At 52.6% G+C, this 14,657-nt stretch overlaps 1 protein-coding gene across 1 annotated transcript; it reads right to left on the reverse strand.

Moving 5' to 3' along the window:
• Nucleotides 1–2,936: 2,936 nt before the first annotated feature.
• Nucleotides 2,937–14,196, reverse strand: Tnfrsf13b (TNF receptor superfamily member 13B). Its single transcript, XM_026408711.2, has 4 exons — nucleotides 14,067–14,196; nucleotides 12,057–12,302; nucleotides 3,802–3,987; nucleotides 2,937–3,190 (listed from the first exon to the last, which is right to left on the reverse strand). The coding sequence occupies exons 1-4, from the start codon at nucleotides 14,173–14,175 to the stop codon at nucleotides 2,937–2,939; spliced, it is 795 nt and encodes a 264-aa protein (XP_026264496.2). The 5' UTR covers nucleotides 14,176–14,196.
• Between the last annotated feature and the right edge of the window lie 461 nt (nucleotides 14,197–14,657).

The raw sequence follows: 14,657 nt of genomic DNA on the forward strand, positions 1-14,657 counted from the left end.
ACAAAAACTGAGACCAGCATTATAACATTATAAGATAGGTTTAAAGAAGTCCCTCAGATGGAAAGACTGTGCTACCAGAAAGATGCTTTGATGAAGATCCCTTGAAATGAAGGCAAACATAAAAGACATTTATTTTTCTTCTGGCACTGGGAATTGAACCCACTAAGGCACATACATCCCCTGGCCCTTTTTAAAATTTCGAGTCAGGATCTCACTAGGTTGCCCAGTCTGCCCTTAAACTTGGAATCCTCTTGTCTCAGCCTCCTGTAGTTGGGGTTCCAGGCAGGTCCCTGCCCAGCAAGACATTGTTGCTTAAATGTTTAATGCCTCTGAGATACTGTCTTTCTAAAGCAAAAGTAGTAACAATGTCTCATGAGTTGATAGAACTTGTAGAAGTAAAATTTAAGACAACAACAGCACAAAAGATAGGTGGGGGGAATTTAGGGTTGTAAGAATCCTACCCTAAATGCAAAGAGATGTGTTACTATTTGAGGGTGGCTGTGATTGATTAAAGATGTCTATGTAAACATATCTTTTAAAGAGGCACACAGACGGATCAGTGTTGCTGTGGAGTCAAGCAGAGGTTGGCAGCCCACAGTTCACATCCCACCTCCCCACCTGTTCTGATCAATCAAGTTTAATTAGATATTATTATTCATTAAAGTCACCCCTGTGGGCTTGCTGACTAGCTGGGGCTGCTTTTGGATTCTTAGGGCAGAGTCGAGTAATTGTGGAGTAGTTGCCATGGAGACTGCATGGTCCCCAAGGTCTAAGATACTCTTTTACTGATCCTTTCCAGAAAAAAAAAAAACAAAAAACAAAAAAACTTGCTGAGCCCCTTGGTGTTGCAGGAGCAAGGTGTCAGTGAGGAGGCCCAGGGAGGTGAGACAATAACCCAGGTGACAATGAAGAGAATTCAGATCACAGAGGTCATGCAAGTGTCTGGAATCAGGATCTCTTTTCAAGGTAGAAGCAACACATGGTGGGCAAAATTGACAGTATCTAGGTTTATTTCTAGCAAAGGATACTTTTCTTTTAAAAACAAAACAACAAAAAACTTAGGCCAAGGGTCAACTGAACAAACTATATGAATAACTCTACAAGATTAATTGGGTCTGATTGAAGCTGGATTTAGATGCTCAGCATCCTGTTTTCCGCAATCCCTCCCCCACTCCAAGTGGTTCCAGAAGCATACTACATCCAGACCCCCACCCTCAGGTTCAGATGAGCAGAATTTGAAAACCACAGATCAATAAGGAGAGCCGTCTGCACAGCTCCCAGACGTACCTTAACTCGCAATGCTGCGTCTCTGAGCACACACCAGTGCAGTGGTACTTGGCCAAGTGTGGGTCTACAACATGACCCTGTGTGTGTGGGGGGGTGCAGCATGAGAGAGCTCACATACACAATCATGTCCTTACCTTGAAAAACCAGCCTCTACCTCAGAGCAAAGCCTGTCCAAGGAAGGGACATGGCCTTTGTCCTTGGAAAGACCCACAGAGCACTCCAAGGCACATTCCCACCCTGCTAAGTTGTTTATTTACAAATAACAGGAGAGATCTGCTGTGCCAGGTGTCCCTGACTCAGTCAGGCTAGGTGGGGACCCATAGCAACCCCCTAGCAGCCACCAATCAGCATGAGACAGGGAAAATACCTGGGATGCCAGATGACCCCCCCAGTAGTTTATGGTGGTTGATAACATGTTGGGAAACCATGTAGTTCAGCACGTACACCCCTCTTGGCCTAAACCAATCAGTTCAAAGGAATCCCCCTCTTGTATTAACCAATCACCCCTACCCAACTTGTTCCTGCCAGTGAATGTGCTAATCATGTTTTAGAGTTGTTATTTGATTTTCCCGCGGTGTATGATGATTTGCTAAGAGATGCTATGATGTATGTGTGGGTCCTGCCTTCTCCAAAGAATGTATAAAACTGCTGCAAACCCTGAGCTCAGGCCTCTCAGTGTCACCAGTTGCTGTGTGCGTGCAGAGGACTGAGCTAGCTCCCAATAAACACCTCTTTGCTGCTTACATCGATCTTGGTCTTTGGTGGTCTTTTGGGGGTCCCGAATTCAAGCATAACAACCTTACTGTGTAAAGGCGCCTAAGAATAGCTAGGCCACTCAAGGTTTAAGTGCCATTGAAACTGTAGGTTTCAATGCTAATTTTAAAAATAGATACAAAAGAAAAAGTCTCCTGCTGGGGTCCAGAGAACACCCACTGCTCCTGAGAGTTTTGCTACCATCAGCTCCAAATGCCCTTCAGGCCCGTGCATGGGTGCGTACACACACGCACACACACGCACACACACACACACACACACACACACATACACATACACGCTGTCCTTTCGTGGCCCCACCAAAGGGGCATGGGAGAGAATTTGTTGTTTGTGAAAGAACTCAAGACACTCAAGTCCCTGCTTCTCAGGTGCTGAGGGCACCCATCTTCTCTGCAGACCATTCTTCCATCTTTCTGGGCTCTCCCTCTTAAATGAGGCAGCCCCACCAGCTCTCTGGGAAGACCGCCAGAGCCCCAGGTCCCCGGGCAGCTGCATTGGGCCGAGTCGGAGCCAAGAGGGCGAGGGGTGGATGCCTGAGCTCTTCAGATAGAAGGACTCACCGAGACCCCGGAGGAGTGGGAAAATGTTTATTTTACAGGGAAAAGGGCTCTTGGAGCCGCGACCAGCATGCACAGATGACTTTATGGGCGTGTGTGTTTAGGTGACGGCGACTTACGGTTTGCACGGAACGGGGTTAGATAAAGAATGTCCATGTCCGAGTTCTGACTCTGGCACCTGTCCCCTCTCTTTCCTTCGTCTGTCCTCCTTCTCTCGATTTCTCTCTCTCTCTCTGCCCCATTCCCTGCCCGTCTCTCACTCCCTCCGTAGTCTCTTCATCTCCCTCCTCGTCTCCCTGCGTCCTGGTCACCCAGCTTTCATTCACCGGGGACCCCGTCCAGGGCGGGCGCGCACACGACACCCAAACCGCCGTTGGTGGTGGCATGCGCGCAGGGCTGCGGGGCTGCGGTTCCGGCGTGGTGCGCCCCGCTGTCCTGGTCCGCAGCCTCCGGAGCCCGCAGCGCGCCTGCGCTCTCCTGGGTGGGCGCCCTGCGCTCGGGGAAGCAGAAGCTGCAAGTCTCCACCGGCTCGGGCGGCGCGTCCGCACAGCTGCCAGCCTCCATCGCGGGGTCTGCGGGGACAGGAGAGGACGTCGGCTGGGGGCGACACTACCCTGCACTGCTCTACCCACCCCAGCCCCTCCCGGACTCCAAAAGTGTCCCCTAATCTAGGAATTAAGAGCCACCCCAGGCTCGCCCCTTGGGCACTCGGCTTTCAAATCTTGGCTCTCAAATCTTGGTTCTCTCTTAACCCCCCCCCCATACACACACCCTTACACACCTATGCCCCCCCCTGCATACCCACACCCACCCACAGGGTGCGCCCCCCAACCCATTAGCTCAGAGAGCGTCCTGCGTCCCCCTGTCCCATACCTGCGCTCTCTCTTTCTGCCTCGCCATTTTAACCAAGATGTTACAGAGATACCATAGGGATATGTCCCAGACTTCTACCTATTAAGACCTGGCAAACACATCTGCATCCATTAGCTGGCATAGATAGGGCTGGGGATGGAGCTCAGTGGAAGAGCACGTGCTTAGCACGTGTGTGCAAGGCCCTGAGTGCAAACCCCAGCACGGTCAGGGGAGGGGCGGGGACCCTGATTCAGAAGCAGGCGGTGACCGATGTGCGAGTCTGGTCGCACAAGCAGTAACGAGGACGAGGACCCCGGTGTCATGCACTTACCGTGGGAGGACTTGTTCCGGGTTCTGCACCGCCCTGCTGTGGGCTGGCTGGAGAGCCGACCTCCCCTCCTCTTGAGGAAGCAGCCCACGGCCACCAGGAAGCAGCAGAGTATGGTGCAGAGGCAGAGCCCCAGCGTGCTGTAGATCAGGACCAGCTGGTCGGCGCTCAGCTTGGGTCCCACGAGGACTGCAAGACAAGTGCACGACCTTGAGTTCAGGAGGGGACCCCACTCCCCCAGGCCCTTCTCGGGTGGCCAGCAGCCATCCTAACCCCTCCCCCACCCCAGACACCCTCAGCGCCCCTTCCTGACATTGTGCTTCTTTCTCCCTCATTATGCCATTGGAATGGTCCCAGAGGTGGACAGATGTGCAGATGCCAGCGCAGGAAGAGAGTCTCCCTCTCTTCTGCACCTGGCCCCTCCTCCATCGGGGAGCCTTCCTGGATGAGCTTATACTTTGAGGGCAGGACTCGCAAGATTACTAACCAGCCCCAACCAGCCTTGGGATGCCAGAGAAAGACCCCATTGCTGGGTCAAAACCCTCCTTTGACATTTTTCCTTATCCCAAGTTTCCTTCCTGGCCTTTGGAATTGGGACATGAGCTAGGTCCTGGCGTGAAAGGACAAATAGCTAGATGTAATAAAATATGCATATATTGGACTCATGTATGCAAACGTGTGCATGATGGGACAAGTTACCGAGCCCATTCTAGGTGCTGGGCACTTTTTTGCACAAGTATTTTCCTTCATCTTTATCACTGGATAATTGGTTGCCCCCAGTTTAAAAGAAAATTGAGAAATAATTCATCTGCCATCCAATTCAACCTTTGAAAGTATACATCTCCGTGTTTGTTTTTTTTTTTTTTTTTTTTTTTTTTTTAGTTGTTGCCACCTTTGGATCACCATGAATAGACTGCTAGGGAAAGTGCATGGGTGAGGCTTCCGTGGATGTGTTTTTGAATTCTCTTGGGTGTAGACCTAGGAGCTGTGTTGCTGATTCATGCCATGATTGCTTAACCTCATCAAGAAATGCCAGACGGCTTTCCACAGCACCCCTGCGGAGGACTGCACATGTGGCATACGTTAAGGGCAAACCACTCCCCTCGTGCCAGGCACGTAAGCGACACACCGCTTACCCCAGAGGCACAGCCCTGGGCACGAGGCCTCCTCTTGCAATCCCAGCACTTGCTCCACGATCCACTCCTCATTTGGTCACCGCAAGCACAGTTAGCAGACATTGCATTGGTGGCTGCCTGTAACCTGCTTAGCTGCTGCCTGAGTATGAATACATGGTAGCTGCTCAATAAAATCAGCCCTGCTTCCTGCCTGGTCTCTGGAGGTCTTGATTAGCAACTCCGCAGCCACACTCTCTTCTGCCCTGTTCTATGGATCTCCTCGCTGGACGAGAGAGAGCCCATGCACACCCCCACCATTTTACACACCATTTTGCAGATGACAAAACTGAATGGCTAAGTGATATTGATTGTTCCCAGTCTTAGATCTGTGACGGGGAGCAGGTCTGATGGAGTCCCAGGCCACAGGGCAGGCACTGCTGCTCATCCTTACACACACTCTTAGAGTCTAGAGTTGAGGAAGTGACGGGGCTAGCAGGATGCTGGTGTCACCAGGGCAGTTACAAAGTGGAGACAGGCGTTCTGGGTGGGCCTGGGGTGCTGTCTTGTATGTGCCTAGAACTCAGACAGCCCAGAGAAAGGGGCACACCCGAGTGCGGGCACACGTGGTCCTCAGGAGGTGAGACTGAGGCTCACTGTTCCCACTGGGCCCTGGGATAAAACACAAATGTCCTACTGGCTGGACCCACGGGACAGAAGCCGGCAGCCTTCGCAGCCGAGACAGAATGGCAGCGACAGACAGCCACAGAGCAGAGGTGGGTGCGTGGTCATTCGAGGAGGAAGACCAGACCTTTGCACATCTGGAATATTTTCAGCATGAGGTTTGGACCAACCAGACGGCTTTCCACAGCAGAAGGACCACGGCCACCACATCGGGGCAGAGTTCCCTCCCTTCCATTCGGGGCTGAGTCCCCTCCCATCCATTCTGGGCTGAGTCGGGACTCATCTCACCCAGGAGGATGCCCTGGGGTAACCCTGTGCCAGCCTTGGCCCTGCACCTGAGGCAGGCCTGGCCGCCCCTGCTTTTGCTCTCTTGGGAGACCTAGGCGTCAGAGCTGGGCCTCCAAGGTCCCCATCCCTAGCACCATCCCCCTGGTGGCCCCATGAGAGACCCCAAATGAGGCCAGCAGGAGACTGGCCCAGCCAAGCCCCGCCCCCTCCCAATTGCAAAGAAATTGGGCACTAAGTTTCCAGTGGGTTTTCCATGCCGCAGTGGGTGACCCTCAAGAGCCCCTTTGTTTTTAGGGGGAGTAAAGGACTTTTCTCTGCTTTTCCTCTCTGCCCAGACCAATGGTCTCAGGTTTTCCTGGGGGAAGTGAAAAATCGTCCCTACCTAGAGCCCTGCTCAGAAGTGAGGCTTTTGAAAACCCCTGGACTAAGAAGAGAAACGCAGATTAAAACTACCAAAAAAAAAAAGTCGTTTTCTACCTGTCCCCCAAGGGGTGTGGGAAAACAGGCGCCTCCCATGTTGCTAGTGCGGGTTGGCTCTTTTCCGGGCCATTTGAAACCATCTGTCACCATTTACTTTTAGTTTTTACTTGTTTAGTACCAAGGACTGAACCCAGGGGCCCTGTACCACTGAGCTACATCCCAAAATCTTTTTATTTTTATTTTGAAACAGGGGTCTTCACTAAGTTGCTGAGGCTGGCCTCAAACTTGAGATCCTCCTGCCTCAGCCTCCTGAGTCATGGGGGATGACAGTCGTGCACCACTGTGCCCAGTCATCTGCCCCCATTTAAAATGTAATTTTCTGATTCCTTTGACTGCCACTCTCATGTCCCCCTACCTACACACAGGATCACTCTACCCTGATCCCAGAGGGCAAAGGAGCTCAGTCACAAGCACTGTTTTGGGAATGGAACCCAGGGCCTCACACATGGTAGGCAGGCACTCTCCTGTGAGCAAGGTTTGTCAGTGGATGTAACTTTTTTTTGGCGGTGTTAGGGATTGAACCCAAGGCCTTGTGCATTCGAGGCAAGTTCTCTACCCACTGAGCTATATCCCCAGCATCAAGCAAGCTTTGTCAGAATCGATGCCGGTGAAAATCAAGTGCCCAGAAGATGGCCCCTGGTTGCAGTTCCCAGATCCTACCACCAGAGGGCACTGTGCACAGCTTCTGCCCTCCAGAGGGCCAGGCAGGTCCCCAGGCAAAGTTCATTTCTAAGCCAATTTTTGTGAATTTCGCTTGGCTTTTTCGCCTTATGTCTGTCTTAAAAAAAAAAAACTGTCTTCAAAGCCATCTCTCACTTAAAAATAGAATTTCCACAGCCTGCTTGCTGTCCCAGCTCCAGCTTGGGCTGTGCCTCTCCACCATATTATAAATCATCCCTTAGGGGACACACAGAAATTTGGTGACCCCAGCAGGGCTGAACCAAGAACCCAGTGTGGCCTGGCTGTTGCCCTCACTAGAGGGGCAGGAAGCCGTGGTGATTTTAAGCCTGTTTCCCTGTCTGCAAAATGGGGTCTGACGTTCTGTCTCTCAGCACCCAGATACTGCAAGTCAATGCACCAGGCCTGGGTGGGAGTCCAGCAGGTCACCGAGGTCCCCACACCTCTAAGCTCACTGGCCACCGGGAAGGCCCTGGGGAGAGGTGGGGAGGGGCTGGACCCGTGGGACCTCTGACCCGTGTGCCTGGCTCTGGCCTCCCCCAGACCCAGAAGCCTTCAGGGATGTCACATCCATGTGACGGTCCACTCGGCCGGTCTCTGCTTCCTACCAGTTCCGTGCACGCTGTGGGATGCTTGGTCGAGTGTCGGTGGGGAAGGGGGGTTTCCTGTGTGAACTAACAGCCTCACTTTTAGGTCACTGTGGGGGGGCCCTTCAAATGTCCACTCTGCGAGCCACTCCCAGAGGACACCCCTTGTCCCCTGTGGGTCTAAACTTGGGAACAGATGGGACGCTGGGAGGCGGTTTCACTTTGGGTGTGTGAACTTCTACTGAAACCATTTCTAGAACGTCACGGCACCCCCCCGCCCTCCACTCACCTCTCTCCCTGGGGTCCCTGGATCTTTGGGGGACCCTCTTCTCCTGAGGGCGAATGTGTTCTCCTCGAGGGAGACACAGACTCTGTCCAGGCCACGTTGCTGTTTACGGCCTCTTTGCTGGCCCTTGGGTCACATCAGTTGGCTGTTCAGCTGGCCCAGGTCACTCCAAAGTGACTCCCAGGTCCCACAGCCTACGCCAGCTGCTGCCCTCCATCTTGGCTCTCTTCATACCCAAGTCTCCTCTTCCTCCCCTCTCCACCCGCGTCTACCCTGCGCCCTCGGCTTCTGCCCGATCTTAGCAGGTCCCTGGACCCTGGCTTTAGCCGGGGAGAGTGAAATGGGAGAGTGGTCCTGCTCCCACTGGGGTAGCCCAGGACAAGGTCAGGACAAAGAGGACCCTGAGAAACTGAAAAACCATTCAAACAGTGACTAGGGCCACCTATCCTGTTCTAGTCCCCAAAGTAAATGAAACCTTGAGCAGTCCTGGGACTCAAAGCGTGGGACCCCGCCCTGATCCCCGGCTGGCAGCACTAAGGTCTGAGCCGAGTCTAGACCTCACACAGAAGACCGCTCTGTCCCCACCGGGGGGCGCTGCTGAGTGAGTTAGAGGGGGCTACTGTTTTGGACTTGGCCTCCTGCTGCACCGGGTCCTCCCAGAACCAGGCTAAAGATGGAAGTGGAACCTGGGTAATGGTGGTGCACACCTGTAATCCCCGTGACTTGGGAGGCTGAGGCAGGAGGATTGCAAGTTTGAGGCCCAAACCCGGGCAACTCAGCAAAGACCCTGGGCATGTAGCTCAGTGATAGAGTACCCCCTGGGTTCAATCCTCAGTCCCAAGGAGAAAAAAAAAATTAAAAAGGAGTCATTTACGCGAAAGAAGAAACCAAGCTAAGAGTAACTAAGCTGTTTATCTGACCTTCCAAGAAATCAGGAAAGATGAGAGAAGGGTCAGATTTCCCCACAGCCCAGTTTCAGCCCGCAGGGTAAGGAAGTTCCTCTGTCTTCCACCAGGAAAGTCCACCTGCAGGAACCCGATGTGAGCCAAGCAGTTCTGTGTCTATGTCTCTCTCCCCGTCGTCGTGGGTAAAGATCCAAGTTCTCCAGATCAGACGCCCTCCAGAGCTCCAGCACACACACAGGGTCCTGGCTGTCCCCAAGCCTGGCCTGTCACACGGGAACACTCGAAGCTCATAGTGCCCCGGGGGACGTCTCTTTCCCTTACAGTGCACCCCACATACACACCCCCAAGATATGTCCCCTCGTGACCTGCACATGTGACGACAGAGTCTTGGCAGGCGTGATGAATTGAGGACCTGGAGACTGGATGGTCCTGGACTAGGGTGGGTCCCAGATCCAATGACAAGTGTCCCCAGAAGACGGGGGAGGAGAGAGGCAGACACAGAGGAGGCCAGGCGTAGAGACTGGGGTGAAGATGGGAATCGAGCCCGGAATGATGGGGCCGCAAGCCCAGGAATGCCTGCAGAGAGCCCAGCCCTGGGCAGACCTGGGCTCTGACCTCCTGCCTCTAGAGCTGTGGCTGGGTCCACCTGGGTCGTTCTGAGTCACTCCGTCTATGGAGCAAGGTCACCGCAGCCACAGGAAGCTACCCCACTCACCTGCAAGGGCAGCTGGCTCTCACGTGCTACACACACACAGCAAATGGAAAGTCACCGGAGCCTCGAGAGAGCCCCAGGAGGGCCTTATGGGTGGGGACAGTGGGGAAGGAGCAGTCCTGAAACTCCCCCAGGTCACCCAGGTCTTGGCCTCTCCCCACCTCCTCATGTCACACCTCTGTTCCGCTCAGGTCCTTGTTACCTGTGGCCAGACATAGCACTCACTCGGGACCCTTGCTGCCATCCGTGTCCCCAGAGGCCACGGGAAGATGGCCTCCCAGCCCCCTTCTGACCCTCTTGTCCAGTTGCTGCGTCCCTGCCTCCAGCCGGACACCGGCCTCCCCAGCCCGGCAAGAGAGTCCCTCTGTCACCTGGCACCTGGCCCCTCCCCGTGCCGTCTCCAGCCACCCCTGGCCGCTAGCTGTTCTGCCTCATTCCCCCGGGATGTCCCTTTCCAGGCCACCAGACCTGCTAGAGAAGTGGATGATGGATCACTGCGTTCCTGGGCCCCCTAGAAAAAAAATAATATATAGATATGGGGATTGTGCCCAGGGGCGCTTAGCCACTTGGCAACATCCCCAGCCCTTTTGTCAATTTTTTATTCTGAGACAGGATCTCCACAGAGTTGCTTAGGGCCTTGCTAAAGGGGCTGAGGCTGGCCTTGAACTTGTGATCCTCCTGCCTCAGCCTCCTGAGCCACTGGGGTTACAGTCTATCATTAGCATAAGTCCTGTCTGTTGTCTCTCCCTCCGTGAGACTCTGGCCTCCCCCAGGCACGGCAGTCCTGCGTGGGCCCCTGAGAATCCTGGAATCCATTGAGGTGGGCCTCGCAGTGCAGGCTACGGGTGGTGGGGACAGACCAACCCTTGCACTGGGTTCAGTAGCTCGGTCACCTGGTGTCCTCTGCTCCCTCCCCTCCGGTAGGTCCACATCTGGGTCTGTCCCCTGTGCATGTGGCCCCGACTTCCTGTCTACAATCCACACCGGCCCAGCCCCTGCCCCGGCAGCCCACAGAGATATGAGAGGAGAGAGCAGAGAGATCTCAGCCGCAGGCCACCAGGGAGATGCCTGGCAGGGAGGGACAGGGGACAGCAAGAGAATCACCAAGTCTCTGAGGCTCCGGGAGGGCCTGTGGTGTGCCCTGGTGACACCACGGTTCAGCCAAAGCTGCAGGGTGAGGCGCAGGCAGGCTGACCCCCACTCCTGACCTCCCAACCTGTCCCTATGCACCCCACCTACACGTCCTGGGAGCTCTGGTCCTTGCAGCCAAGACGAAGCCCCTTCTGTGAGGGGCTGGGCTGGTGGTCCCAAGCAGGATGTGACTCACCTCCTCCTAAGGGCAACCGGTCACCCTCAGGAATCAGTGATCCCACCCACGGGTCCTGCTCTGGGTCCTCCGGCTGTTGCAGGGTGGACGGAGCCCAACTCTGTCACCTACTTGCTATGTGACTCTCCAGGGAACTGCTGTTTGATAGGCCAAGGGCAGCTCCAAGGTCGTCTCGGGTGCTCCCGACTCCACACAGAGTCCCCCTCCCTCCTTCCTAACACCACGCAACAGGGTAGGGAGTCTGGAGGTGTGTGCTGGGTGGATCCATTCGATTATTTTTGACACCTGGCCCTCAGCGGCTGCCCAGCTGGGCTGACTCTTCTCACTGTGTTCACAATGGCCATAAAGTTGTGTTTGGGTTAGTCATATCTCTTCCTTCTCATTCAAAGGAATTCCCCGTTGTCCCTCACCGGAGGCTGAGATTGGGTGTGGAGGCGGGGGGGGGGGGTGGCCTCCTGGCACAGTGCTCAAGTAGGTTGGGCTGCTCACGTTTCAAAAACTTGCTCATCTGAGGATGGCCTGAAATCCCAGCCGCTCAGGAGGCTGAGGCAGGAGGATCATGAGTTCAAAGCCAGCCTCGGCAAAAGCGAGGCCCTAAGCAACTGAGTGAGACTCTGTCTCTAAATAAAATACAAAACAGGGCTGGGGATGTGGCTCAGTGGTCGAGTGTCCCCTGAGTTCAATCCCGAGTACCTACCCCTCCAAAAAAAATCACAGGGTACTCCATAAATTGTAGAATTCTGTGTGAGTTAAAATATTTTAAAAAGTGTCATGGATAACTAATCCGTACAAATAAAACAATAGATGAAAAGTTTTAAAAGAAAGAACCTCAGTAGCCTCCATTACAAGTCAGGCCATTTCTTCTGCTACTTTCTTGCCCACACACTTGTGGAATTTTTATCTAAATTGTTTTGCTATCCTGGGTTGACTACCCTGGCTTCTGACCATTTGCCTGGACTCTGGGCTTCTTATATCACAGACTCTTCTTTTTTTTTTTAAGTATATATGTTTTTTAGTTGTCGATGGACCTTTATTTTATTTATTTATGTTCGGTGCTGAGAATCAGATCCAGCGCCTCACACGTGCGCCAGGCAAAGGCTCTACCACGGGGCTACAGCGACCCCAGCCCTGTAGACCCTTCTGACCAGGCTTGCTGCCCAGCCTCCCGTGCATTCTGGCCCTCCCCACCCCAGGCTTACCTGGACCTGCCTCTGAGCCTCTGTGTTCCAATCCCTGGTACCTTCCTGAGTTGTCTGACCTGGTTTCCATCCCCCCCGTCTGCGGCCTCCTGAGCTGGGGTGGAAGGTTCACTCGACTCCGGAGTTTGTTCTCACAGAAGTATTCACATTGCTTGGGGTGCTGTCCGCAGATGGGGGTGCAGCTGACACAGTCTTTCAGGAGACGGTCGTAATATTTGCCTTGCTCCTTGAGGCAACTGAGGGACTCTGGGAAACAGAAGGGAGTGATGGGTGACATGGGCCTGCAGGAGCTCTGGGTCTCATCTCAAAGGACATCAAAGTTAAAAAAAAAAAAAAAGCCACAGTCCAACTCAAATAGCAATCCCGGAATAAATCCAAGTCTTTTTACAAATCGAATTTATACAAACGGAAGGCTATGAATCATCCTCCAAGTGCTGCTGTGGCTGCACCACACACATTTTGATACACAGTATTCTTCCTGAATATAGTTCAAAATGTTTTTTTTTCATTATTACTTCTTCTTTGGCCTATAGATTCTTTAAAAGACTCTTCTTTTTTAAAAATAAATAAATAATTTTTAAAAAATTCCATTTCTTAGTTTTCAAGCCTAGGAAGATGTTCCACTTATTTTTTAAAAGTGATAAACTAGATTCTTCAATTGCTTTAATTGTCATTCTTTACTTGCCTTTTCCAAACCCCATCAAGAAGAAATATATCTCCAATTAGCATAAGGAACAGAGGTGAAAGGTCAGAGTCCTCTTTGGCAAGTTGCAGGAGGGGATTGGAAGACAGGTGGGAAAGCTCACATGAGTAGCATTTTGTGGGTTTTAAAAATAAATGGGAATGACAGCCGCTAGAATAAGTATCAGTGCCAAGGAGCAGAAGCCAAGAAAACTAAAAGCCCAAGCCATTGACCTTCAAGAGCCCTACAGAACCTACACCGAGGATACAGAGAACTCTATTTAAGGGCTCCTTGAGGGCGCAGCTCAATGGTGGAGCACTTGCCTAACATGCACAAGGCCCGGGTTCCAGCCCCCGCACTGCCCAAAAAGAAAAATAGCTGGGACAATCAGTTTACCTTCTAGAAAGCCTGAGGATATTTTTATTTCCACAAGTAAACTTTCTTTTAAGATTCCATTTAGGGGCTGGGATTGTGGCTCAGCGGTAGAGCGCTTGCCTAGCACGGGCGGGACCCAGGTTCGATCCTCATCACCACATAAGAATAAAGGCCCAGCTACACCTAAAAAATAAATATTAAAAAAAATAATTTTTTTTAAAAAAAGATTCCATTTACAGGGGCTGGGGTTGTGGCTCAGCAGTAGAATGTTTGCCTAGGGCATGCGAGACCCTGGGTTTGATCCTCAGCACCACATGAAAATAAAATAAAGGTATTGTGTCCACCTACAACTAAAAAAAAAATTATAGTTTATGTTTTAGGGGACCTGGTGTGGGAGGGATTCATGATCTAGTATTTACAGGTAAAAAATGATATTTTAAAATTCACTTTAAAATATTCAAGCAAAAAAATGATTTGGAAAACAAAAAGGCAGGATTTTAATGATTTTTTTTAAAGCTGATCATGGGGACACGGAGCTAACTCTTGTGTTTTTGCACGTTGGACCATTTCTATAATAAAATGAAGATGACCAGAAGGGCCTCATTCCCAGTGCAGAGTCTCAGGAGACGCTGATATTGGCTCTGAGACCTGAACATTGGGTAGGAGGGAGTTGAGGGAGGATGAATGAGGAAAATGCATTTCAAGTGGAGGGCAGGGCATATGCAAAGGACCCGGGGCAGGAAAGAACACAGCCCCTTCAGGAAACTGAAAGGAGGAAAGTGGCGAGAGTCGAATGAGGGGGTGAAGAATCGCTAATGAATGAGGGGGTGCATTTCCTTCCCCTGACCCCACTTCTCAGCCGCCGGACGGCCGTGGGGCCAGAGGGAGCTTTGGGGGGGAAGTGAGGTGTGGGGAGGTCCAGCTGTTCCCTGGGCTCAGGCCCCAGAACTCACTGCAGAAGGCTGCACAGGTGCTCGGTCTCCGTTGGGCGCAGATTGGCTTGCAGGACATGCAGCCGTTCAGCAAGGAGTCCCAGTACTTCTCTTCAGGGCAGGATCTCATAGCCACCCCGAGCCACAGGCCCTGTGGAGCTGAGAGGCAGGGAGCATAAGGGTGGCTGGCAACAGATTCCCAGGGACTATTCCCTGGGTCTCTCAGTGGGCAGAGGGCACCCAGGCAGAGCTGGCTCCCCATTGCAGCTGCACTGACTGGTGCCACCTCCCCTTTCCATGCCCGAGTTTTCCCCGTCTACAAAATGCTTATTCTGAGAGTCCCTCCCTCCTTCACGTTAGCGGCACCCTGCCTGGCCGTGCTCTCTGCCCTCCTTCCATGCTGTGCCTCTTTCTGCCACAGGACCTTTGCACACGCTGTTCCCATTACATAAAAGGCTCTTCTTTTCCCCCACCCCACAACCCCTCCCCATCCTCAAGATTTCTGAAGCTTCTTTTTTTTTTTCTTCAGGGAACACCTTTCTGACTCCCCCCACCCTGTGACAAGCCACTTTTGCTTGTCACTGAGATAACTTCCCTTTTGTGCTGTGTCTT

The sequence above is a fragment of the Urocitellus parryii genome, chromosome 7 (assembly GCF_045843805.1).
Source record: "Urocitellus parryii isolate mUroPar1 chromosome 7, mUroPar1.hap1, whole genome shotgun sequence".
In the NCBI taxonomy this organism is placed as follows: Eukaryota; Metazoa; Chordata; class Mammalia; order Rodentia; family Sciuridae; genus Urocitellus; species Urocitellus parryii.